This window comes from Acomys russatus, chromosome 18 (genome assembly GCF_903995435.1).
Source record: "Acomys russatus chromosome 18, mAcoRus1.1, whole genome shotgun sequence".
Lineage (NCBI taxonomy): Eukaryota > Metazoa > Chordata > Mammalia > Rodentia > Muridae > Acomys > Acomys russatus.
In genome coordinates, this window is record NC_067154.1 from 28,683,414 (window position 1) to 28,709,930 (window position 26,517).

General features: G+C 37.6%; 1 protein-coding gene across 1 annotated transcript in view; it reads right to left on the minus strand.

The window, feature by feature from the left end:
- Positions 1 to 26,517, minus strand: part of Diaph3 (diaphanous related formin 3) — a 453,079-nt gene that overhangs the window by 132,686 nt on the left and 293,876 nt on the right. The window contains exon 25 of the mRNA XM_051160890.1: positions 12,706 to 12,841. Within this exon, the coding sequence (XP_051016847.1) occupies positions 12,706 to 12,841 (136 nt within the window). The remainder of the gene's footprint in view (positions 1 to 12,705; positions 12,842 to 26,517) is intronic.

The window sequence follows — 26,517 nt, forward strand, 5'->3', positions numbered from 1 at the left end:
CACTAATTCCACAAAAATGTTTCTGCTTTGCAAGAGTTCCTTCCAGAATAGCACTAATAGTTTAAAAATAAACACGCAGAGAACTATATTGGACTAAAATCACTGTCACTTCTACACATTAATGATAATTATTATTGGAAGCTTATTGTGACAATTCACTCTGTTGAGGCAATAACCTCCAACGGCAGTCAGTCATGCATTTTGTTAGTTCCCTACTCTGTCATATCCTCCCTGCCTAGGGGCATTCTAGCTGTGTAGAGGCTGCCCTCAATATTAACTGTTAGTATTATGTTGCTTCTAATTTTCTTGAAGAACACTGGATATCTGAGAAAGGAAGCAATCTAGGAAACAATATTTTAAAATCCTATTACAAAATAATGTCTAATTTCATCTAAATACTAATGCCAATGGATACCATTACAAGTAACATATAAATATTCAATTTCTCGGCTTAATTTTCCATGTTTGCCCTAGGGTATATTTGTTTGGCCTCAAAAGCCAAATAACTACTACTGAGCTATTTTTTTCCTTCTCTTCTTAAGGTAATGGCTTTAAACCTCCACGAGTAGTTCCGAATCCAATGAATGGAAGTCCTTCAACTTTAAGGACCAAATGTCAGAGTGACCCAAAATAAGGAGAAAAAGAAAGATGGCTTATTAAGAAAAATATAAAACTTGGTTCTATCTGGCCTTTTGACATACTGGTATTTTCATCTCTAAAGATACACAAACAGTAGCACAGAGCCTGCGGATGGGGAGCACACCCAGTACCCTCTATGAGCCAGTCCATCCAGGGCTCTGAAGCCCTCAGAAGTCCAAGCACACAGCTATGCTGGTACGACTAATGCAGTCTAGGAGATCATTTAGTTTACTCAGAAATATGCTTAAAGATTGAGTTTTCCTAATGATCATAATTATTTTTGTTAATAATTTACTCAATCATTAATGTGTTCTTTTTAAATACACAATGGCATTTTGGTTTCTGATGAAGAGTGTTTTTACTCTGTATCTTAAAAACCAAAGCTGTAGTCTATAGATCATTGATCTATATAACAAGTCAGTGTTCTCTAGAGGGTTTGATACCCCATACTTTAATTTTATGGGAACTATTATATGCGTTGTAACTACTCATGGCATGGAGAAAGCCATAGACAGATGCAAAGTAACTGGCGTGGGTTCTTTCCACAGAACTGTGAACACAGGTGCTGACTGGTTTGGCTCTAGGCCTATAGTTTGATCTATATTTTAACTTCTCATATAAATGATGATGCATTAAACTGAATACGAAATAGAACATATGTCTTTAAATCATCTAGGGTATTTATAATTATTTGACAACTTTTACCAAGTGTCTCTTGTGGTATCTACGGCTTACAGATACAAGTGACTGACAGGTCCTAGGCAATAAAGAATGAATAATGCCATGCTCTTGATCAATATGGATTAAAGCAAAATAAACAAACACAAGAATGCAGTCTACACCTCTTACATTGCATGACCTTAATGGTTAATGAGAAATAAGTTACTACCAAATAAAAGTTTTGTTCAGAAAAACACACTTAGGAGAACACATGAATTGAAGGCAATCATATTTCATTGTATTCAGCTGGCTAACAATTAGAAGACAGATCAGTAATACAAACCTATAATGTCATCTACTTGGGAAGGTGAGGCAGAAAGACTTTATATTCAAAAACTGCTTAGGTTATAGATAGAGTTTAAGGTTAGACAAGCTACCTTATTGAGACCAAGTGTCAAAAATAAAAATAAAACACAATAAGAAGAGGGCTATGCGCTGTAGCTGTGGCTCAGCATCCAGCCAGACAATACACAAAGAGAGAAAGACTTCAGAAAACTCATCCCTAAACAGATCATTTCTGTCAAATTTCTTCCCTCAGGGCCAAGGGAACTGTGAAGAAGAGGCAGAAAGAGTGTAAGAACCTGACGGCATAGAGACCAAGAAAACAAGGTCCTCTCACCCCATCCTGATCAAAGCTCATAAGATCACACAGATGCTAAAGCAGCATGGACAGGCCTGCGCAGGTCTGCGCCAGGTCCTCGGCTTATATATCACGGCTTCCGGTTGAATGTTTTTATGGGATTCCTGAATGTGTTACTGAGTGGGTCTATGATTCTTGTGCCTTCCTTTGGGTTCTTGTCTAACTCCAATGTGTAAGTTTTTGTTTTATCTTATATTTTCCTTAGAAGCCTGTTTGTTTTCTAATGAGTCAGAAAAGAGGTGAATATGGACGGTGGGTTGGGGTGGGAGGAACTGGGAGGAGTCAAGGAAAGGGAAACTATAATCAGGATATATCATGTGGGGGGAAATTCAATAAAGAAAAAAAAAACCTTCGTTTTTCTTTAAACAACCTGGGTTTGGTTCCCAGCATGGACATAATGGTTCACAACAGTCTGTACATCCAGTTCTAGGGGACCCAGCATCCTCTTCTAGCATTTTCTACCTCTGCAGGCATCAGGCAGGCATGGACTGCATTTACATACACAAGATAAAACACTCATATGCATAAAGCAAAAATTTCATATTAAAACACACACACACACACACACACACACACAGAGAGAGAGAGAGAGAGAGAGGAGGGAGGAGAGAGAAGAAGAAGAGAGAAGGGAGAGATAGGAGAGAGAGAGATGCGGATAGAGAGAGAAAGAGGGAAGAGAGAGAGGACGAGAGAGAGAGAGGAGAGAGAGCGAGAGAGAGAGAGAGAGAGAGAGAGAGAGAGAGAGAGAGAGAGAGAGAGAGAGAGAGAGAGAGAGAGAGGCTCTGACTGACTTAGGTAGAGTGTTTACCAAGTATACAAGATGTTGTAAATTTAACCCCCACTACCAGGGGTAAAAAGGTACTTATGGCAAAAGAGAAACAAGAGAAAAAGCTAGAAGGAGCAGTGTTCATGTTTGAGGTAATATGAATGATGGAAACAACTCAAGAGACATGAACGGTGTCAAAACCATAGCCTCATATTCAATACCTCTGCTGCCGAGTCAGTCTCAGAACATAGGATTTTTTAGACCCCAGGGAAATGGAGGAAAGGTATATGCAAGCTATAAAACATAGCACTCTCTGTCCATCAGCTAGATCTGAGTAGGGGTTCGAAGGTTACTGCCTGTACTGTCCTTAGCTGGCACTCAGAGGAAGGATATCAGGTTACCAAGAAGAGACATGATACCCTAAGAGCATATACTGGGGGAGGAGGTCCGCCTTAGTCACAGACATAGGGGAGTAGTGGGAAAGTAGGAGGGAGGGAGGAATGGGAGGATACAAGAGATGGGCTAACAATTAAGATGTAATATGAATAAATTAATAAAATATTTTTAAAATTTTTTAAAGAATTCTCACAGACAGTACAAAACAAACAAAGAAACAAACAAAAACACACAAAAAACCCCATAGCACTTCCAATTTTACCAGGGGCAGCCTTCCTCGAACCATTCTGTGCAGCATGAATATTCTTATTTTGTGAGATCTAGTGTCAGTCCACATCAGATTCGACAGCAAAGAATTTGGACATTAATATTATATTAGCTTTCTTTTTTCACAGGATTTTACACACAAACCTCAGGAAGAAGGTAGTGGAAAAATTCCTGGATTTAGATTTGTTGAAGGCAACATCCTTTTTAAATGCAACTGTGTGTGACTAGTTATTATAGCTTTTAAACCAACACCAAATGTGAGGCTTTAGACACAGGCTAAACTTCTCCTTTCCAAGTAGAAGGCCTACATAGATTAGACATGTGATGATGGTGCCATCCAGGTTCAGGTGCCTGATGAAATGCATCTAAAATAACTGCAGGTGACAGGCAGGCGGATCTCTGTGGGTTTGAGTCCAGCCTGGTCTACAACGTGAGTCCAGGACAACCAAGGCTACTCAGAGAAACCCTGTCTTGAAACACCAAAAACAAAAAAAAACCAAAACCAAAACCAAAAACCCCAACAACAACAAACACACAAACAACAAACAAACACCCTGCAGGTGTCACAGCCCCTGAATCTTGAGGCAAATGGAAAAGTAGAGACTTGAGACTTAACTTCATGTTTACCACTACACATAAGAAAATAGGATAAGTTCCTTAAAAGGGGAGATTTATAGTTCAGTTCACAAATAAGCCAGCGGTCATTCTTTCATGTCTGAAATTCTAATGCACATAATTCTTATCCAGATCCAAGTAGAAATTGTACCCAGGACAGTCAACAGATAGACAACAGGCAAAGGGACACTGTCTACCAGGCACATAGACACTGACTGAGGACAACAGTTAGCTAAGGCACGCTTGATATTACACAAAAAAGATACCTCAGTGTTCAACTATGATTCAATGGATATATCTGATGTTAGCAAAAGCTATAGGAGGTCTCCATATTGGCGTAAGTGCAAAAGTTCCCAGTTGTGTGTTTTTTTTTTCCCCCCAGTTGTGTTTTTGAAGCACTGTATACACAGCTGAATCCGGGCTCAGTAAGAGAAAAGTTATAGGTAATGATCTTAAGATGGTAAGGACAAAATTCTTATATGTCATTTATGCTATACCATAAGAATTTAAATTAGCTTAGTCAAAATTAATCTTACGATAATTGTCTATTTTATTTGTAGCGTTGGGTGGCTTGGAACTGGCTTTGTAGACCAGGTTGGCCTGGAACTCACATCACAGAGATCTGCCTGCCTCTGTCCCCTGAGTGCAGGGATGACAGGTGCGAACTACCACCTCCAGGTGGTGGTGGTAGGAGTATTTAATTTTTCATTCCAAAATAACTTGATAAGGTTTAGAGTCTTTCTTCTCAGCATATGGTTACGATTAAATATTACTCATAGGAAGAGCGATGTAGACATCTGTGAAATGAGCGTTAAGTCTGTTAGTATGTATGAGTCTCACAGAGATGATAAACAGAGTGGCAGGGAGAAGAAAGCTGGCAGCTGGAAGGAAAGGAAGCGAGGAGAAAGGAGAACTGGGAGTGAAGAAGAAAAGGGGACTCAGCTTGAGGACATGTGGCACTGAGGATGGCTATCCACCTCCTCTCTTGACTCCACCCTCCCACCCATACACTCCTGGAGCTTGTTGGGAGTAGTGGATGGTCTGTGAGCCTTACACAGCTACACAGAACCAATATGTATTAGTGTGCACAAAAATGCACTCCAATGAATCTCCATGATTGAAACCACATCATTTGGATGAAGGAAATGACTATACACAAATGAGATAAAGAAACTTGGGAAAGTGTTCTAACAAACACCCTGAAGGCTTCCAGGACAGTGCGAAGGAAAATTTCATGTGGCTGAAACGCTGGACTTAGAAAAGGTATTTTGGGACACTTGCTCTAGATGAAAACATGCTGCATTTGTGACTATTAATTACACTCACCACTGTATATATTTGTACCTTCCCTTTTGACATTAACATCATATCCACCTTCCACAGGATGATTGTACATTGGACTCTGCTGGGCCCTAGTCTATTTAGATTATACAGATTCCCTTAAGAAATGGGGGAGGGCAGCTGCAGTGGTGGTGTATACTTGTAATCCCAGCACTCTTTGGGAGGCAGAAACAGGAGGATCTCTGTGAGTTTAACTCCAACCTGGCTCTAAGAGTGAGTTCCAGGACAGCCAAGGCTACACAAAGAAACTCTGTCTGAAGAAAACAAAAAACAAAAAACAAAACAAAAACAAAAAAGAGGAGGAGGGAGGAGGACCAACCTGCAGTGTATAGCTTTAGGAATTAGTAGTAACAGAAGCAGTAGCAGTAGCAGTAGGTGGGACTTTCCTGATCTGATCCTCTTAACTCTTAAGAGGGACACAAACAAACCTTCAATCCTGAAAACCAAAATGCAACTTTAGGTAATTAGATCAAAGAAGCATGACTAAATTAAATGGTGAAATTTTGCTAATAGGAAGTAAGAGATTACCTGGCTTAAAACCACTAACAATGGTTAAGAAAAGATAGCTGTTCCTCTCTGCTGAGGTCATAAGGACAGTTCTCAACCTTTACACGTAGGTGAAGTCTGGTGTGGTAGTTTGAATAGGGGCAGGCTCCATGGACTTATGCATTTGAATGCTTGGCTCGCAGTGGCAAGTGTGGTCTTGTTGGAGTAGGTGTGGTGTTGTTGGAGGAAGTGTGCCACTGGAGCAGGCTTTGGGGTCTCAGAGGCTCAAGCCTGGCCCGTGTTTCTCAATTTCTTTCTGCTGCCTGTGGACTGGATGTAGAACTGTCAGTTACTCTGTCGGCTGCCTCCATAAGCCTTCCCCAATTAAGTGTTTTTCTACGAGGTGCCATGGGTAGTCATGGTATCTCTTTACAGCAATGGAGACTGTAACTAAGACATTTAGTGCCACCAATTACTAGTATTAGTTTGGTTCTTTTTTGTCACACCATGGTTAAATCACCAGTTGTTAAGGAATAAATGATGATTAAAAAGATGGCTTTTAGTCATGAGATGTGAACCTGGGCTTCATTGCCTGCAAAACTCCATGCAAGTAAATTGACTATTCCGATGAAAGTATCAAGCCCATTTTAAATATCACATGTGATAGCAGACATGGAAGATTAAGAATGATAAACAAATGTTAGTGAAAAAGTTATTGTTACTGTTCTATAAAAGATGGATGAAAGAAAAGAGAAATACACCCAACCCAATGCAGCTTAATTTGTTCTACCATCCTACACAGAGAAATGATTATTGGTTTCCTTATATGCATCACTCACCAATAACACTACAAAATTGAAAGCACTACGGCAAAAAACTAGAATCTGTACAATTATAGAAAATAATCTAAGTTTTATGGCATCCATAGAGAAGAGGGTAACTGTCAAATCCTTTCTGAAAGCAAATACACACATAAATTGCATAACTGTTGAGACTGCACCACTCCTAAGTGGTGTTTATGCAGTATGCATTTCCTCTAAAATGGATGCCTAATTGTCTAGCTGTTCTAAACTGTGGAATGGAAAACAAAGGAGCAGTTTTGGCCATGTGGGTAAACAACAGATTCCTAAAAGCTAATTATCCGTTATTTAATAGACTGAAGCTGCACCAAATGAGACATTTAAGCCTAATAAATAATAGACAAATTGTAACCTAAAGACTAAAATATAGGGGCTGCTAGTACAGTTTTTATTGCTTCATTAAATAAGCTCTTATTTACTTCCTCCACAAAACATAATTATACAACACTGAGTCCATTTCAAGGCCATTCTGATATGCTATTGAAAAACTATGTGAATCATCTTATATACACAGGAAATCTTAAAAAGCAATATTCAAATTCTATTATCAAATGCCCGATTTGTTTCTGTGATGAAAAAAATAGATACGCAGTTTGATAAGGTAGTATATAATTACATAAATCTATTATACCCATTTGTGTTTTTCTGGAAGTGATTATATAAGGGTAGTTGTGTATTTCAAATAAATAAACAAACAAATAAATACTGTTATCTATGCTCATATACTATGTAAGTGTTTTGTATTCCAAATTAAAATAATTCAAAATTAAACACTACCTTTATTAATTCTACATTCATGTACTGATTAAATAAAGAGTTTAAAATTCATTCACTTATTTGTTTATAAGATAATATATTTTTAAAAAAGATAATATCCAAAGATTGACAGAAAACACCAATTTTGCCTATGAGTGTGTCTGAGAACTTGAGCTCCTCATTCTTATGGAAATAAACTGAAGAACATGGCTTATAACACTAGGAAATTATAAAGGGAGACGCCAGACCCTTGTGTTCAGACTTACTACTCATAGGGAATCTTAGTAGTCCGCCTCCTTTTGGAAGAGATCTAGCTGAAAGTTAAGCTTTTTTTTATACTACTCACACAGCCCCAGTCTGAAAGGCCAGGACAACCAGGACAAGTGGACCTGAACACAGCTGCCCGCTCTTCCTCTACCGGCAGTCAGCAAGAGAGTGAGGGGTTTCATCACTCTACTGTCTCAGGTAGTGAGCAGAGACATTATAGATCTGTGAAAAACTCACTTCTTATTTGCATGCTGGCAATATGAGACTCAGGAAAATCTCTGTGAAGAAGCCCCTGTGAGCCTATGGCAAAGATAGAAGAGGACTCTTCTCTCGCTCAATCATCTCAGGGCTGGTGTCTTATGAAAATTAGATGAAATATTAAGTTCTTTGTCTAAAAAGATAACAAACTCTAATATAAACCCAGTGATCCACACTGTATTTATACCAGCACAGTCAGGCTAAAGAGGACTACAGTGATCTGCACAATAGTACGTTCTTTAGAAAAGTGTGGCCTGAAAAGAAAAGTGTCCCATAAACTTTGAGTTGGTCCTCAAAAAAAAAGCACATAAGCAAGACAGTGAACTGCAGAGATATAAGCCCGCGAGTCCCAAAGCAAACACACCAGTGAGAAACACTGTTATTTCTGGGGATTCTTTATTAACCAACATTTTCAATTAGAAACGTGAGATACTGGCAGTGCTTTCTTTGTTAAATTAAACCAAACTCTGTCAATGGTAGCTCTCTGCTAGGTACTGCACCCTCTCACTCTACTTCATAGAAACTGCTATTTGAACTTATGTATTTGGTAGTCTGATTTATTCATTCAAAATTTAAATTTCTGTACAAAAGAGACATTGCTCATTCCTAGTTATCTCAGTATAGAAAAAAATTCTTGCTTGTTGATGAACGAATCAATGAAAAGTGACCTATATATTAAAATCTTATCTATATTAGTAAAACAATAAGAGAAAACCACAACATATTTTTAATATAACATCAGAGCTCAGGTTTGTCATCTTTAAAGGACAATGTATGCATTCAATTATATTTTCTATCAGAAGGAAATCAAATGCTTGTAAGGTAAACTATGTTAGTAACTTCCATTTCCATTGCAGAAAGTCTTCAAATGCTCTAAAAACAATGCGTCCACATATATTAGAAAAGGCATCTCTGTGTACGTATCACTTAGAAAGAGAAAAGCAAGCCAGAAATAGGACTTTTCTTTACTATATGATATATTTTGTTATGTGGGTCATTTTCAAAGACTGATGTTTCTGAATTAGCAATTCAGATGCCTTTAAGGGGAAAATATTCAGAACAGCTGTCATTTATTGTTCATTTTAGAAGACAGGTTTGTTTACTTTGGTGAGAAGACTTTCTATAGGTCAATCTAGATTGTATATATCCTTACATCCTTTAAATGGAAACAAATATCTACAATTTATGTCCCAATTTGTCAAATGTCTTTAAATGATAGGAAATACTTCAAAAGTATCCTCCTTACATCATAGCTTTTATTTTGGTGCATCTTATAGGTAGTGACATTTATTATTACATTTGGATATTTATCCAAAACATAATATATCCCAATTATGTTCTCCTCCTCCTCCTCCTCCGCCCAGCTGCCAGACACTTTCCCACCTATCTGGCTCCACCCCACTTTCCCACCTATCTGGCTCCACCCCTTTCTGTGTCTCATTAGAAAACAAATAAGCTTCTAGGGGATAATAATAAAATATATAATCATCATCATCATCTAGCACATAAAACTAGGATAAAATAACAAATAGAAGGCAAAGAACCCAAGAAAAGGCACCAGAAACTGACAGACATAGATGCAAAGACCCATTCATTCCCTATACTCAGGAATGCCATAAAAGCACTAAGCGGGAAGCCACAATACATACGTAAGGGCCTGGAGGGTAAAAAACAGAATATATAATAAAAATAATAAATAAGGTAGAATTAGAGGGGAAAAAAGGGAAAGCCGTGACACAACATTGAGGCTGTGTCTGGTTTAAAGATATTTTTATGAATTTATATCATAAACCCAGGCTCTGCTCAGAAGAACATAGTACTTCCCTGGAAAGCATCAAAATGTGGGTGACATATGACCTTAGTAAAACAAATGCATTGAAGAAACCTTACTGGGTGAAGATATTTCACTTACTTAGACAGATCTGTCATCATTTGCAGACTACATCTTGAAAGAACATAGCAGAACAAGTTTTACAAAAGAGTCTAACAAGCCAACTACAATGGGCTAACAAGAGAGGCAATTGGGGTGCTTTATTTTTAATTTTTAAATTTCAAAACAAGATTTCACTATATAGGTGATAGAAATTAAGCCAAAACATTTTAGGACAACAGAACATATACTTCACACATGCATGCAAGCACATACATAAGCAGACATGATGAAACATATAAATGAGAATACATCTAAGTTAATCCCAAGGTAACAGTTGTTTATAATTGGCTAATATGTAAATCAACAGTAAAAGGTTAAGACCTTTTTGTAAATCAGAAAATATAAATTAAGTACTTTTAAAATGACCATTTTGAGTACTACTCAAAAAAAAAAAAAAGCAAATGATAACTTTTTAATGTAACAAATACTACAAATTCTCATAAAAATGAGACTCTTCAACTAATGCATAATTATAGTTTGATATGGGAACCTGGGAAAATTAGAATATTTTTGGCAAGTAATTTGGCAACATGCATCAGAAGTAACGCACTCAAATGTTTATCTTTTTCTATTGTGTGCTTTAATACAATAATTACAAACATTTTCTGACTGTGTGTGGCCAAATATATTGATCACATTGAAATGCTACGAAAAAAATTATATTACTTTCTTATTGAATAATATAAACCAAATTAGATGTAACATGTCCTGTGCAACCAACGACACGGTATTTCAGATTAAGAATACCATGAAATACTTGGTGGGGTAAGATGATGTGGACACTGAGAGGCACATTCACTAGGATCACAGTTTGGATTCAAAGGCTCTGAGAGGAAAGTGCATGTAAATCTTAGCAGCGATTCTTGGAGAGAAACAATGGCTCTGATCTATGAGTGTTTAGGTGCTTTCCCTATTGAGTAAGTACTATTTTGGAGCTGGAAAAATAAATTTGGTGATTCAAAACGGATATTAAATTTCAGAGGAATAAAAATAGGATATTATTAATATTCTATTGTGATGCCCATTAAAACTTAAGGTCTATGAGAGTTCATTTTTACAAACTGATAGAGTAAGCAGCACTGGGAGACTCTGAATCACAGTCCCTCAGGACAAACCCCAACAGTATAGCTCATCTGCCATCAATAACTGGCTTGGTGACTTAACTAGGTGAACAAATGTTCAAACAATATAATTATGCACCACAAATTAGGTTAAGATCCTAATTTAAGATGATTATAAAAACATATTTTAACAGTCAATAGTATACTTCTCTAATATTCACTTTTGGTAACACTTTCAAATACTCCTTGAACAGTTTGTGAATTTCAAACATGGAATTGGACTTAGATGACCTTTAGCTTTTAGAAGAAACAACTATGATACACTACTTACTATACACCCATTTTGCTTCTAAACATAAACTATTCCTATGGTAGTGCAGGGAAGCAGGCAGGGTGGCACCATGGCCTCTTTCTGCAGGGAAACCTTAGGCGCATTTGTTTCCCACATTGTGAACTACCAGAATTCATCAGGTGAAACAGATGGATTCTTATTAAAACCTTCAATCCTTAGTGGCTTAAAAAGAAAAGAATCAAATTCTTAGCCCTGAAAATAAACCACAACCCAATGCTTTGCTTCCCTAGTTACTGGTATCTTTGGAAATGGATTCTTAAATGACATATTGTGATTATGGTTTCCCCTCCCCATACTCCTCTCAGTTGCCCCCTCAGTCCCGTTACCCAGATCCATAACCGTTTCCGTCTCTTATTAGAAAACTAACAGGCATCTAAGGAATAATAAAACAAAATAAACTAAGATATAAATAAAAAATATCAGAATATGACCCTTTTAACTTCATAAAATATAGGTATTTCTGGAATGTTATAATCAAATTTGTCAAGGTTTTCAAAAGTTTGCATTACAATTGGAAAACAGTATAAAGTCAGTCAAGAAAACAGCACAGTGGGCATAGCCCTTCCCTCAGTGTGGTCACCCAGCTTTAGGTGATGCTAATCCTGTGTCACCTCCAGAGCCCCTACACCCAAGTCATTATAAGCTATGTTTACTGAAATCCCTGACATTGTGTCTTTTTGTCTGTGAAATTTCAGTATAAATCTGTAAAGAATACTGAAGCATACTGACAACAATATTGTCACATGTAGACAAAAAGGAAGTCCAATACATATTCTACAGTTATTTGTAGGGACCACGATTGGTAGCTCTGTTGTCCAGTCTCCGTCTCTCTTTTGTCCTCTGCCCTCCTTCCCCTACCTTTCTTCTTCAGTGACAGGGACTGCACTTAGCTGCAAGCTCATGCACACCAGGCAAGTAACACCCTCAGCCAGGTTTAAGTCTCTTTTAATCAGTTGCCTCTTTTGCTCTCTTTTCTGCACTTTCTCTCTGTCTTATACTGCATTTGGTGGAAGAAATAAATCCATGTTCTACAGAATTTCTCTGTGTCTTATAAATGGAAACGTATTAACAGACAAGCATTGTTACAGCTTTGTTATCTAAGTAATAATGAAGGAAAGAGAATACACTTGACTTCCAAGTCCACCAGAGTACTAAGACCAGGAGAAGCAGAACACATTATGGCCAACTAACTAAAGAGAGGAAGGCCCACGGGAAAGATCTCCTCTACAGCTAGTTAAAGAAAGCAGTGATCAAAAATTTTTGTTTGCTGAATACATTAAAATGTTGATGAAGCACCACATGAGCCTTAGGTGACCACAGCCTGAACAGGCGACTCGATGGGACTCACCAGTTTTCATTTCTAGTAAGCGCTTTTTCTCTTGTTGGCGTTCCAGTCGTTCCTTCTCTGCTCGCTCTTTCGCTATTTTGGCACGTCTGTCCTTTTCTGCTGCTTCTCGTTTTCTGATGTTTTCCTTTAATGCTTGCTAATACAGATAAATTTAAAAAATGATTAATTTTAACCAATGATTCCACCAGAAAATTATCTAAAAAAATACACAAAGTAAACCATGAATGAATATTTTGCAGATAATGGTTGGTTTTTAAATGAGTAGCAGCCATATAATATATATACATAAACCCTTGTTAAATACACATCTATAAATAACCGGCTAGGTTCACAACACCTGCATGTAAATGGAATTACCTAAAAGGGAAAAGAGAGAGAGCAACTAAAAATAAAAAGGCATTTAATACACAAATCAAGTCTGCTCGCTAACATATAATGTGTCTTTAACTCTCTAAGTTTTCCATATTTTCTCTTCTAGAGGCTGTTCTAGAGGCTGTTAAGGAAAACAGCTGAAAAATCATTAAAACAGGGATAAAATATTCAGTTAGGCACCAATACTTTTTTCATATACAAAAGAGTGTCACAAAGACAACTGTATAAATATTTGAGGTCTCAAAGTCAGATCCTGCGACTGTTGATCAAACCAATAACATGCTAATGAAAAGATCTCAATGGATATGTGATTAGTTAATTAATTTCCTATTTCTAAGTTTTACACCAATCAAGCAATGCCTCTCATGTGGCATTAGTGAGAATCAGCAGGTAAAGGTAGAATTTTCTAAGTGCCAACAAACAGCATGGCATCAGATTACATCAAGCAAACTCTATTTTATTTAAGTGTCAGTGAAAACAAACAGGTTACATGTTAATTACCAATAATATTTTAAAAGCATACAATTAAACTACAAGTAAGTAGCCTAGTATCTTTCTTTTAAATCTAGTTCTAGATAGTGATCCAAGTGCTGCTGTACACAACGCAAGAACTCATCCCCAGCTCGTCTGTCTGTCTGTCTCTCTGTTGTGGTGTATGGGATAAGGACTTACAGGTCCTAACAAAGCGAAGCAGTGAGCAGTATAACCATTCTGCTCTGTACCCGTGTATGTGGGGGGGGGGGGGGGAGAGGGAGGAAGTGAAGGAGGGAGCGGCATTGGTGTGTATACAGGGTCCTGTTTATGTGCACATTCCTGAATGTAGAGATCAGATTCTGTAGGCAGGTGTCTTCCTCAATAGCTTCCTACCATATTTTTTGAGACAGGGTCTCCCACTGAAACTGGAGCCCACCAACTTGGTTAGACTGACTCACAAGTGAGGTCTAGAGCAACCCAGCAAGCTTGGAGAATCAGCCTGTTGCTGCCATCTTAGCACCAGGATTAAAGGCACTCACCACTGTGCCATACCCAGCTTTTACAAAGGGGCTTGGATATAAACACAGGTGTCAGGTTTGAGAAGCAAGCATTTGGATGATCAAGCTATTTTACAACACTTGACCTCTTTTTAATTTTATTCAGATTACATCTAAATTGTTATTCCCTCACTTGTAGCTTCCTGACCCTCCTCCCTCCCTCTTTTATTCTATTTCCTCCCCTAGGTCTGTGACAGAGGGGGACCCCCCCCCCAACATATGATCACAGCCTATCAGGTCTCATCTTGGTAGCCTGCTTACCCTTTCTTTGAGTGCCACCAGGCCTCCCCACCTTCTTTTTAAAACCCAGAGATATATTTGTATGTGACATTACTTAATGGAACAAGGAGGGGTATATGGGAGGTTTTGGAGTGAAGAAAGAGAAATGATGTTATTATAATCACAAAAAGATAATAATAAAAAAAAGTAATAAGCAAAGAAGAGGTCCAAATGATGAAAAGCAAACAAACAACAAAACCAGGCTAAAGAAGTTGTAAAGTTATTTTATACTAGCTTTAAACTAGATAAAGCCCACCTCTGGTTTGATTAAAGCTGAATTGTATAAATCAAGTGTGGGGGTTTGAAAAAGAATAGCCCTCATAGTCTTGTAGTCACCTGGGAATTGGTGCTATTTGAAAGGATTAGAAAGATTAAGAGGTGTGGTTTGTTGGAGGAAGTATGTCACTGGGGATGGGTTTTGAGGTTTCAGAAGCCAAGTGAAGGCCAGTCTGTCTCTCTTTCTGGCTATGAATCTCCAACACCATGCTTGCTGCCATGTTCCCTGCCATGGTAATAATGAACTGGTCCTCAGAAACTGTAAGCAAGTCTCCAACTAAATACTTTCTTTTATAGGAGTTGCGAGTCATGGTGTCTCTTCACAGCAATGGAACACTGAAGAAAACACTAATTGATGCTGGGTGAAAGAACATTACAGGCAGAGCAGAGTGCTCACCACGTTACTGAGTTTTAGTGATGGAAAGAGATAGATAGAGGCAATGACGTTAGAAGAGTTGAGGTGTAGTAATGCAAGTTCTTGCAAGGAACCATCCCTTACCTGAAACCTTCTCTACAAGGCTGATCTCAACTGATTAGAATTTCAATTAGCTTGGAGAATGTTTCAGGTCCAGAGCCTAATTACAATTTATCGTGGACTATTTTTAGCCCACTTAATAACCATTGCTTGCCCATCTTTCTGACCTGGAATGCTTGTGATTATTAGATAAATCCTTAAAAATATACGAATAGACATTTAGCTTCCACTAACCAAAAGGCTAAGAATATCATCAAATAGCAGGAGACCTTTAAGAGAGGCTTCCCTGGTTGTCGTAACTTCCTTGTGTCTTGATTTATAATTTTCTTATTCAATTACTGTAAAAGTTCATGGGACCATTACATATTGAAACATAGAATAAGGAGTAAGTAGAACTTCCTTCTTAGGCCATGGTCCCACATACTTGGCTCTATATAAACTATTTTTTTTTTTGTCCCTATCTTGAGGTGACAATTATACTTTTGGATGGAGAGGTGAAGCCTGATGACTTAGGGGTTTTCCAGGCCTAGATAGGGTCACTTCAGAAGATGTTAGGCGTTATACTGAGACAGAATACTGAGACAATGGCATTAGGCAAGCACCCCCATTCCAAGTGTTGTCTCACAAGTACTTAAGGGAATAGTTTTGGGAGACAGAGGCAGTATATTCTGTTAAAGCAAATCAACTTCTTTGTTCTTAAGAAATACGAAAAAGCGGGAAGCATGCCAGCTTTCCTATGCTCCCGATTCATTTCTGAAATACACCCGCTACCTATGTAGCTGGGGCCTGGGCCTTGTCACAAGGCCCCGTGTGAACAGAGGTTCAGGAACTCTTTCTCTGATTAATAAACTATCCCCTGGTTCTGTCTTGGGTCTTCAGCCAACAGCCTGGAGGCAAAGTCTCAAACTCTTCAGTTTGTAACCAATATTAACACCAATTATTGATAAACTGTTAAGTGGTTTCTGTGACTCTAGACTCTGTCATAGATGACCCTGCCAAAACATGAGCTGGATTCTGCACTGCTGTTCTGGCAGAACCTGATCAAGCACCTGTAATGAAATCAGGAGGGCAGCACAGTCAGCTTTTTATGACTATGTACACCCTTGTATACTAACAAATACATAAATCCCAAGATGTATGCTTCTGCCACATGACTTCTAGGGGGAAATATGGAGTTCCTAGTTAGTCCCCACTATAATGTGCTTTAACCAATAAGAATTCTTCTATAAGTGGTCAAATAGTTATTATTACATATTTTTCAGAGGAATCAAAATGGTTCAAAGCCAGTAAATTTACATGAGTTTGTGTATGCATGTCGGTATGTAAAGTTTAGAAGTGTCAGACAGAGCAAACTATTGTATGAGTTGTGGTTAATATTATTATAAATATTATTATAAATATTACCATTGAATTTCATGAAAAATCCATCCTAATTCATGTTAACGCTTATGATTTTTTCATTCAAAATTGTAATACTAATCTGCATTTTATATTGGAATTGTACTTCATTTATATTGCCTATATTATTAAATTTATTCGTATCAGTGGGATTTATGTTGTTTCCAATGTTTGGCTATGATGAACAATATGGATGTGAATACAAACAGTGTATACACCAGCTACTACACAGATTTTTAAGAGTCCTTTAATGGTGTTTGCCATTGACTGGTTCTTAAATTGTTATGTAAGATTATTGATTGCCAGTTTGTATGTAAAAGAAAAGGTTGAGGCCAGTACAACCTGAAAGTATATATGTTATGCATCAAAACTTCTGTTTCTGCTCTAAAACACATATAGGCAAGACTGATGAATCCTATTGTAAATATTATTTCATATGTGAAGTATGGTCACAATCATTTACAAGTCACTCCCCTCTCAAATATAAGTGGAGCTGGAGCTGATAAACCAAAAGGCCAGAGCTGCACTGACCAAATTAGACATTAAACCGCTTTTAAGCAGTGTGCCAATAAGACTTCAACCTCCAGTATATACCTACAGCCTGGGCGACACGCAAACTGTTGCCACAATCTTAATCTTGCTAGGGTAGCAGTATTACATCATGCTTTATCTTCCACTCCTCTGGCTACTAGTTCACTGAAGCATCGTTTTATGTAATTCTAATCATTTGTATTTCTTTCCTCTTCTATGAACTGCCTATTTTATTTGCTCCCCACCCCCAAGTTTTCGCTAACAAACTCATTAGTTCTCTAGATTCTTGTATACCATGCCTTTTTCAGTAATTATATTTCACAAATATAATCCCAACAGTATTTATACTGTTATTCATAAACTCTACTTTCTAAGATTTACATAATCGAAGTCTCTTTTCTTTCACTGCTGGCCCCTATAACTCTTTAAGTTGCTGTTTGTACTTCATGAAAAGTATTTTCTGGACTTCATGGGGTTTGAAGCTGTTTTTGACACTTCAGTTTGAAGTCAAAGCATGTGAATAGTGTGAGATGGAGACGTATAATCTTTTAAGTTCTTCTTTTGATCTTCTTCAGGACATGAGTTACTTAATGTGCTTTTATAAAATTACTAGATGGTTCTCTAAAATTTTCATTTACAATTTCTAATTTAATGCTAATGAGATCAATAAATAAAACTTATATTTAGAAATTTATTGGACTTGCTTTCAAATGTGTTAGATGAACAATTTCAATGATAGCTTCAATTTACTTTGGTAAAATGCATGTTTCATAATGAATGCTTGGTGTCATGCACATGGACAACACCAGCTTCTTTACTGAAGCGTTTAAAGTTTCTGTACCTTTAGCATCTTTCCATCTGACTGAGAGAGCATTTGGCAAACTTTCCGAGCATAATGCTAATTCCTGGATTTACCCATACTTTATCAATATTTACATGGTCAGACAGTTGGTGGCAGTGCAGTTCAGCACTCAGAGGCAGACCCAAGTGGATCTCTGAATTCCAGACCATCCTGGTCTAAAGAGTGAGTTCCAGGAACAGCCAGTGCTACACAGAGAAACCTTGTTTCAAAAACAAAAATCAAACAACAAAACAAAACAAAACTTACACTGTCATTTGGGGCTGTCTCATGCACATGCAACCATCGTATGCTTCAGGTGAAGTTCACATCATTTTCATGAAGGAATACTTTTTGCTATCAGTATATGTTGTTAGTAGCCTGTTGGCCTTTGGTCTTTGAGTATTCCCTTGCCTAATAATAGCTGTTGTGTCGCTTCAAACTTTCCTATAGGTAGGTCTTGTAAATCTCATGAATCCAAGTTTTCTTTTTTTAAACCTAATCTGGCTTTTGAACATCCTTGTGACTTTTATTCTTCTTGGCCCAACCTTGTATTATTACTTCTATTTATTTATTTTCTGCTATGATTTTTGTCTTTATGTACATTTCTTGGTCTAATTCTCCCCTACAATTTAGATTTCATTGTATCCAATGCTTATAGCCTACAAGTTATCCTAATAATGTTATTATACAAATAATTCAAGCCCTGAATTTAATTCTTATTTTTACTTTCCTTCCTTCTCCTTCAACTATATAGGAGTCCTTGAATCCCAGATCTTTTTTCTTTTCTTTTTTTTAAAATATTTTATTTAATTTAAATTTATGTGCATTGGTGTGAGGGTGTCAGATCTTGGAGTTACAGACAGTTGTGAACTGCCATGTGGGTGCTGGGAATTGAACTTGGGTCCTTTTGAAGAGCAGGCAGTGCTCTTAACCTCTGAGCCATCTCTCCAGCCTCCCCAGATCTTTTTTCAACTGATAACTCTGTTATATAAGTCTCTCTTTGTATACAAAATAACATTTATTATATATGTAATTTCTAACATTTGTTCTTAGGCCTTTTACCTCATGAGCCTTCTTTTAAAAAGTGATTTTGTACTTAGCCATTCTGATGGGTATAAAATGGAATTTCACAGTCGTTTTGATTTGCATTTCTCTGATGACTAAAGATGTTGAGCATTTCTTTAAGTGTTTCTCAGTCATTCGATATTCCTCTGTTGAGAATTCTCTGTTTAGTTCTGAGCCCCATTTCTCAATTGGGTTATCTGGTTTGACGGTGTTTAATTTCTTGAGTTCTTTATATATTTTGGATATTACACCTTTGTCAGATGTACGGTTGAAGATCTTTTCCTAGTCTGTTGGCTGTCGCTTTGTTCTGTTGACAGTGTCTCCTGCTTTACAGAAGATTCTCAGCCTCATGATGTCCCATTTATTAATTGTTGACCTTTCATTGCTGGTGGGAATGCAAACTTGTACAACCACTTTGTAAATCTATCTGGTGCTTTCTCAGAAAACTGGGAATAGGGCTTCCTCAAGACCCAGATATTCCACTCCTTGGAATATACCCAGAAAATGTTCCACCACACAACAAGGACATATGCTCAACCATGTTCATAGCAGCCTTATTCACAATAGCCAGAACCTGGAAACAGCCTAACTGTCCCTCAGTCAAAGAATGGAAAATGAAACTGTGGTACATTTACACTATGGAATACTACTCAGCTATTTAAAAACAAGGAAATCCTGAAATTTGTGGACAAATGGATGGGACTAGAAATGATCATGAGTGAGTTAACCTAGAAGCAGAAAGACTCACATGGTATATACTCACTTGTAATTGGGCACTAGCCCAAAAAGCATGTCCCACGAAAGTCTTCACTTACCAGGGGATTAAGATAGATGTGAGGACATCCTACTAAGACTCTAGGTAAGAGCAATATAGGAGATGGGGAAATAGAAGGACAAGAAGGGTCCTAGAAGCCTACAGAAAGAATATCATGATGGGTGCAGCAGGACCCAGGGGTGACTGCTGAAACTGTTGTACTAACCAAGGACAATACAAGCAGTAAACATCGAACCCCTACTCTGATCTAGCCGACGGACAGGACATTCTCCACAGTTGTGGAGAGAGCAGGGACTGACTCTGCTATGAACTCTGGTGCTCCATATTTGACCACCTCTTCTTGGTGGGGAGTTTACAGTTGAGTTGTAATCAGAATAAATTAATATAATTGAAATTAAAGCAAAATAAGAAGAAAAAATAAAAAAATAAAAACAAAAAAATGATCTTGTAAACGCATCATTTAGAAGAGGGAACAATAATCTGTATGCTGTGGGTTAATGACATGTCTGATGGGAAAAGCCAGCTATACTCATAGAGCAATGGAGTGTGTACTGGTGTGCAACTCTCCAACTTTGAGCAGTATGCTCTGAAATCTGAAATACTATCTGACCTGTTAAGAAGCACCCCGCCAATCTGCTTTCAAAGCTGCTTTTGAAAGAGGCTGTTAGATGGCTCAGTGGCTACAGCATTTGCCCCACAACCCGGGCCACCTGACTTTTGATCTTCACAGTTCACGTAAAAAAGTGGAGCAACAGCATCTGGAATCCCAGTACGTTGTCCCTGGGAAACGGCAGGCAAAGGCAGGAGCATCTTTTGAAGCCCATGGGCCAGCTGTCCCGATGTATACAAGCTTTGAACAAGACAGATTCTGTGTCACACAAGCATGAGGCAAAACCTGCCACCTAAGGCTGTACTCTGAACTCCAAAGGCACAAGAGGGCATCCAAACACACTCTTACTTTCCATTTTTTTCATAAATAGCCTACCTCTGCCATTGTTATGGCAGGCTACTCCACATTAAAGAACACCTATGTTTTACTACCATGTGAAGATACTTTCTACTGGCTTCCTTCGCTGCTGATAGAACTAATATGTATCTAACAAAGTGTTGGGATTGATAATCAGTTCTTTGCTTTGAAGGATATTTGTCTTTGGTATCCTGTGGTTTCACTCACGGGAAAAAATATCCAAATATATATCTCCCCATATCCTTATGGATACATGTATGTGAGTGCAAGAACCCATGGAGGTGAGCAGCATTGGATCCCCTTGGAGTTGGGGGTACTGGTAATTATTGCCTGGCCTAACTGGGTGTTAAGAACTGAACACTCTTACATCTCTCCAGTACCATTTACAAGTTGTTTGAGTTTTACTTTACTTATTTTCTGTGGTACAGATGGTACTTCATACTTGTAATTTCTTGATCTGGAAACATCTTAGGCACTGTTTGGAATATTTATTGTCTTTTATTCATTCTCAGTATTTTATGGCTTTTCCTACAAAATGGGAAAGAGTGTCTCATCCAGTTCCATGTTTCTCTCAGCCACACTATCTCCTGGATTGTCGTCTGAACACTTTCATTTAATATGCATGTCTCTCCTTGTTGAGTGTAATCAGCTCTCGTCCACTGTGTATTTAATTTCAGTTACCACTCTTCCATCTCCATTACTCTTTTCCTTTTAAATGGTCATTTGTAGACTAGTCAGTCTTTTAAACAGTTTACTTCCTTAAGCATGTTGTGTCTACTTTCCTATGTGGACTCCTTCAGGGGGGAATGTCTGTGACTGTTTTGTTACCCCCTTATCATGTTGTTATGCTACTACAAACTTGTTTAGTACTTAAGTCTGTATTCTCATTTTGATGAGCTTAATTAATAAGAATCTTGGGGACACAGATTGTAATCTTCCAACACAGAGCTTTAAATTGGCTTTTGCAAACAGCCAGAGATTTTTTCCCCCCAATCTGGGTGAGATTAGTTTCCCCAACCCCATGCTTATGTTGAAAGCTTGATGTAATGTCCTTATTCTGCACAAGCCCTGGTTTCCAACTTCACAGCCTTGACAACTCTGTTTTTCACCTCTTTGTCTTTAATCCATTTTTGTCCTGGGATATTTCCTTAACTTTCTAAGGCAACAGCAATTTTTTGAAAGTGGCTCATCTCGGATTATGAAGAAAGCTTGGTAAGAAGGGTATAAGAGCCTTAAAGTAACTGGATAAATTATTGTAAGATAGATGTTCCAAAGTCTTCACTAAAAATCTGCCTGATAAGTAAGGTTTTCCAGGGTGTTTAATAGTGTGGGGCTGAATAACAGTTCTCATTTCATTTTATATGATGCTGGAGCTCAGCAATACTAATTCTGGGTACCTCAGCCACATGTTTTAAGTTACAAGATTAAATAGCGGTAACTGGATATTCATAATTCTAAGAACGCATTCACACACATATCATATATAGAAAGTATATGAGGTAAAATGTGTGATAATAGAACAGATATGAAATTGATTAGCTATAGCAATTATTTTTCTTAAATAATGTGAGGTTTTTGTGACACACTTGAATGATGGTACAATCTAATGAGATGGAAATCTAAAGTTATATTCTTTTACTTAAATGACTATCTGTCATTGGAAAGCTGTGTGGCAGTGCCTCAGTTGTTTCTATAAAAAGGATAATATATGTGGATATTTCAAGAACTAAAAACATTAATTCATATATTTGCCTTATAGCACTTCTCTAGTATAAGTGGAAGGTCAACACGTTAGCAAATATTGTTCATAATCTCACCGATTTTAATTGTGATTTTCATAAGAGTATAATCATTCAAGTGCCTCAAGCAGATTTATTCAGCAACAACTCATGAAGATCCATGTTCTAGCTTCTGTCGATAATACATGCTTCTACCAAGCATAAGGGGAGTGCCAAATTTCATAGCTCCTATGAGAATGTGAGTGTTTCTATTCAGAGATGTTGGAATATGATGCTACACCAAGTTGAATGGGAGTGAAGTGGAAGCATCCAATACAGGCTGGATGACTTGGCAGGGAAGGTGTCGTGATGAATTAAATATGGAAGGCAAGATGTAGTTCTCAACCTCAAGTCTAGCCATTATTCCTCTGAGGACTCAATTTACATATGCATGCACATTGTTTTAATATTACCAAATCTAATGCGCTCAGGAGTTTTATTCTGGAAAAGAAACCTAGTTTCTTACCTACATTTTCCCTCAAAGTATTGCTTAAGTTGTTTTTGAAAGGAAGGTAAGGTATACATTTGCAATTTAAAATTTGAAAATAAATTTTAGAATGACTGTTTTAATGTTTTACAGGCATATAAGGAATGCTTAATCTTAAATCAAAGCAATACATTATTTTGCATATTAATCAGTCTTATAAAAAACAAAATAAAATCATAGTATTAAGTATACGTAGCCATAGATACTAAGTTTTAAAAAATTATATTTCATCTCTATCCAAATTATTTAAATAGCTTTAGATATCCATCTCAGTATGTTCAAGCTATTGTACTGTCTTGTATCTTACATATTTTTTGTTTCAGAAAACTAGAGAGATCTTACTAAAAAAAAAAAAGCTTTAAAAGCCTTGTCCATTCAGTTTTATTGCTTTCAATATGTACACTTGTTTTGTGAGCCTGAGATAGATATCTGTAACACAAGTTTCACTAATTTAGTTTGTGTTGCCTAAGTATTCCCTTTTTGTTTTGTGTCTTTAGTTACAGAAACTCAGTTTAAGTCTCAGTGCTTCCTAGGTGTGGTCACTGGGCACTGTCAGAAGCAGACTTGTTTTCTCTCAGTAAAGAAACACATATGGGTCTAATATATTGCCAGTAAACACCTTGCTTAAGCGTGCTTTCCCTCAAGTGGCAGTAATATGAATGTTTCCTGGAAAGTCTTGATGGCTTCATCATCAGGAATGAACAGAAAAACAGAAAATATTTTAATTTGACAAAACAACACATTTAGGAAGTATTTGTCTACTTCTATAACACCCCACCATGACCCGTGAAGGAAATACCTTAAACATGGCATTTGTTAGGAGTCAAAAGCATGTGCTTCTGTTTCTTATAAAATATTTTCCCTAATAACTAGAAAATTTCCCCAAATGTAAAAACAAACAACATGAAAACCCTGGTACACTGATGACTAAATACATCCTATTTTGTAAAGGTTAACAGCACTGTGGTTTTCTAGTATTGCCACATGTCATTTTAGAGGACAGGTAAGCATGGCACACTCTGTGCTTGCAGGAACAAGTCAGCATTTGAACTGAACACTGGTCAATGCCTGCTGATCCAATACGATAATGGACAAAGATCCCCTTTGTGGAGATCGACAATAGCCCAACAGCTACGTAGGTGCTGATGATTATCTAGTTCCTCCTCCAGCTCCTTTCCTCTATAAAGCCAGCGTCAGAGAAGTGAACAAGTCACTCATTAGCCCACTAGTAATATTATTGACCCTTAAGGTTGCTATGGATTGGTGTGCAAATCTCTGAGCTAAGAAAAAAAACTTCAAGTAGTACAGAGTCAAAAACAAAGCATGATCAATTAGAAGGTTCTTTCCAAATATAATTGGATTCTCCACATTGCACTGTCTTTCTTTGAAGTGATATAATGCTCCTTTTATTTCTCAATCATAAGGCTCAACAGAGACAAACCAATGGATAGAATGGTATATATGTAGAGCTGGGAAGCAGGCTGGTAGGGAAGCAGTTTGCTGAGCTACTGTTAACTCTCCAACTAACAACTCATATGTCCCAACCTAAACACATAAAAGTCAGCCTCCAAGGCACATCACCTTTTTCAATACTCTCCTACTGTATCATATGTCTGTATCTGGTGATGTGTATGAAGTAGGAGAGGACTACATTTGATGTATAACCATAATGTTATTTTATGCATTTCTGTCTGCCCTTTGTTGGTAACTTCTTCAGTTACATGAGCTGGCATGGGCTAATGGTATATATATTGTTGCTGTTATTGAAAATAATCCAGCCTTTAATTTTTTTGCCATTTCACTGATAAAATGCTTAAGGGAAATACATACTACCAGTCATTTAAAAAATATAGAAGCAGTCTGTCAAATAAATACATGTATTATCACCCCTGAATAAGGCAAAGTAAGAAGGAATCTTATCAGTAAAGACAAAGTTCAAGTCAATCGCATTAGGTATGTTTTCAATATGAAAAACTACAAGAATAATGATTAGGAAATCATCTCAAACTTTGCAAAGTCAAAATACTAAGCAACTAGGATTAATCACATGGCTTAAGTAAACAGAGCCCAAAGGATGGGGCAGAGGACCAGAATATTTTCTTCTTTCTGGGAAGCCTTCAAGCTCCAAGTATGATCTCAGAATAATAAAGGTGTTAATGAAGACAGAAGCCCTATGTGAAAAGACTCCAAATACAACTCTGAAATCATAACCCACCAAAATATGCATGGGTTGAAGATGCTGTCTATTATGGTCACAGAAGCTGGCTCAACACTCCACCATAAGACTTGCACATGATATTTTTGCCTCTGACAGCAGAAAATGTATTAATCTGCAAGCCTCAAGGGGCATTCCGGTCACGTTAAGTGCTCTGCCCTCGTGCTACTGTCTAGCTGCTTCACATATCAGTCAGCACAAATGGCTCCAGAGCCGACAAGCATCAAGCTTGTGTGATTTAAGTGATTTGCCATAGCTGTGCTTCTTAACAACAAACACACAAGCAAGCAAAAAAAACCACTAAAATGCCTTCCCATTGGTTAGAAGGGATAACAGTTTCCTCCCTTTTATTTGACCAACAGGTACAGTAAGAGTCTACGAGTCATTCTTGCTTTGGTGTTTGTTCAATATATATTTATATGATATAAATCAAATACATAAATCTAAACTTGCTAAAAATATGGTTATCAACGCTTAATTGGATGAAGCACAAGTAGTAACTGTAGAAATAATCGAATGCCATAGCTAAACACAAGTTGGGTGTCTGTTCTGCTCACAATATTCTATATGTAAACACAAAAATGCAGGAAGTCACTGAAAAATCCCAATAGTATTGTAAAGAAATAGGAAAGACAAGAACACCCCATCTGTTATTGGCACACAGCTAGGGTTTATGTGCATCTGGCTCTTAACTCCACTACATGCAATCACTGACAGGTAACAGAGGCTCGGAAAGGTTAAGTAACCTGCAAGTTACTGTCATGTCTAATCTACGAAGGCACAACTCAATGGCGGCACTAGATACTAGAGTCTGCTTATTTCACAATGGAAGACAACACAAGCAGAGTAGAGCCAATTGGGGAAGAACTTCACTAAGCACTTATAAAGAAACCGTCCTACCTCCAGACTGCCACCAGACACCGTTCAGACAGGAGATTTGTACTCCTGGGAGATAAAGCTTAGCAAGGAACAGCATGGAGTTTTGTTTGCTCTTTTTTTCCCAATGCTGCAGACATAACACAGGCCCTTGAATGTGTTAGACAAGCACTTTGCCACTAAGGTAACAGCCCAAATGAGTTTTATGAACTAGAAAACAGTAGCTACAGAGTCTGGCATGTCTATTGACATGTATAAATAAGAAAAAGGCAAAATATACCACTTCGTTAACTTGGGGTATTCAATAATAACTTTAGGCAAGGGCTATTTCGGGATGCTTTCTACATCCTAACCCGAAGGTAGAATTTCAAGACTCAAGGTCTTACACACTCTGAGTAAGAGACGGATGTTCAGAGCAGTGCCTTCTCATAGAAAAGTCCATATGT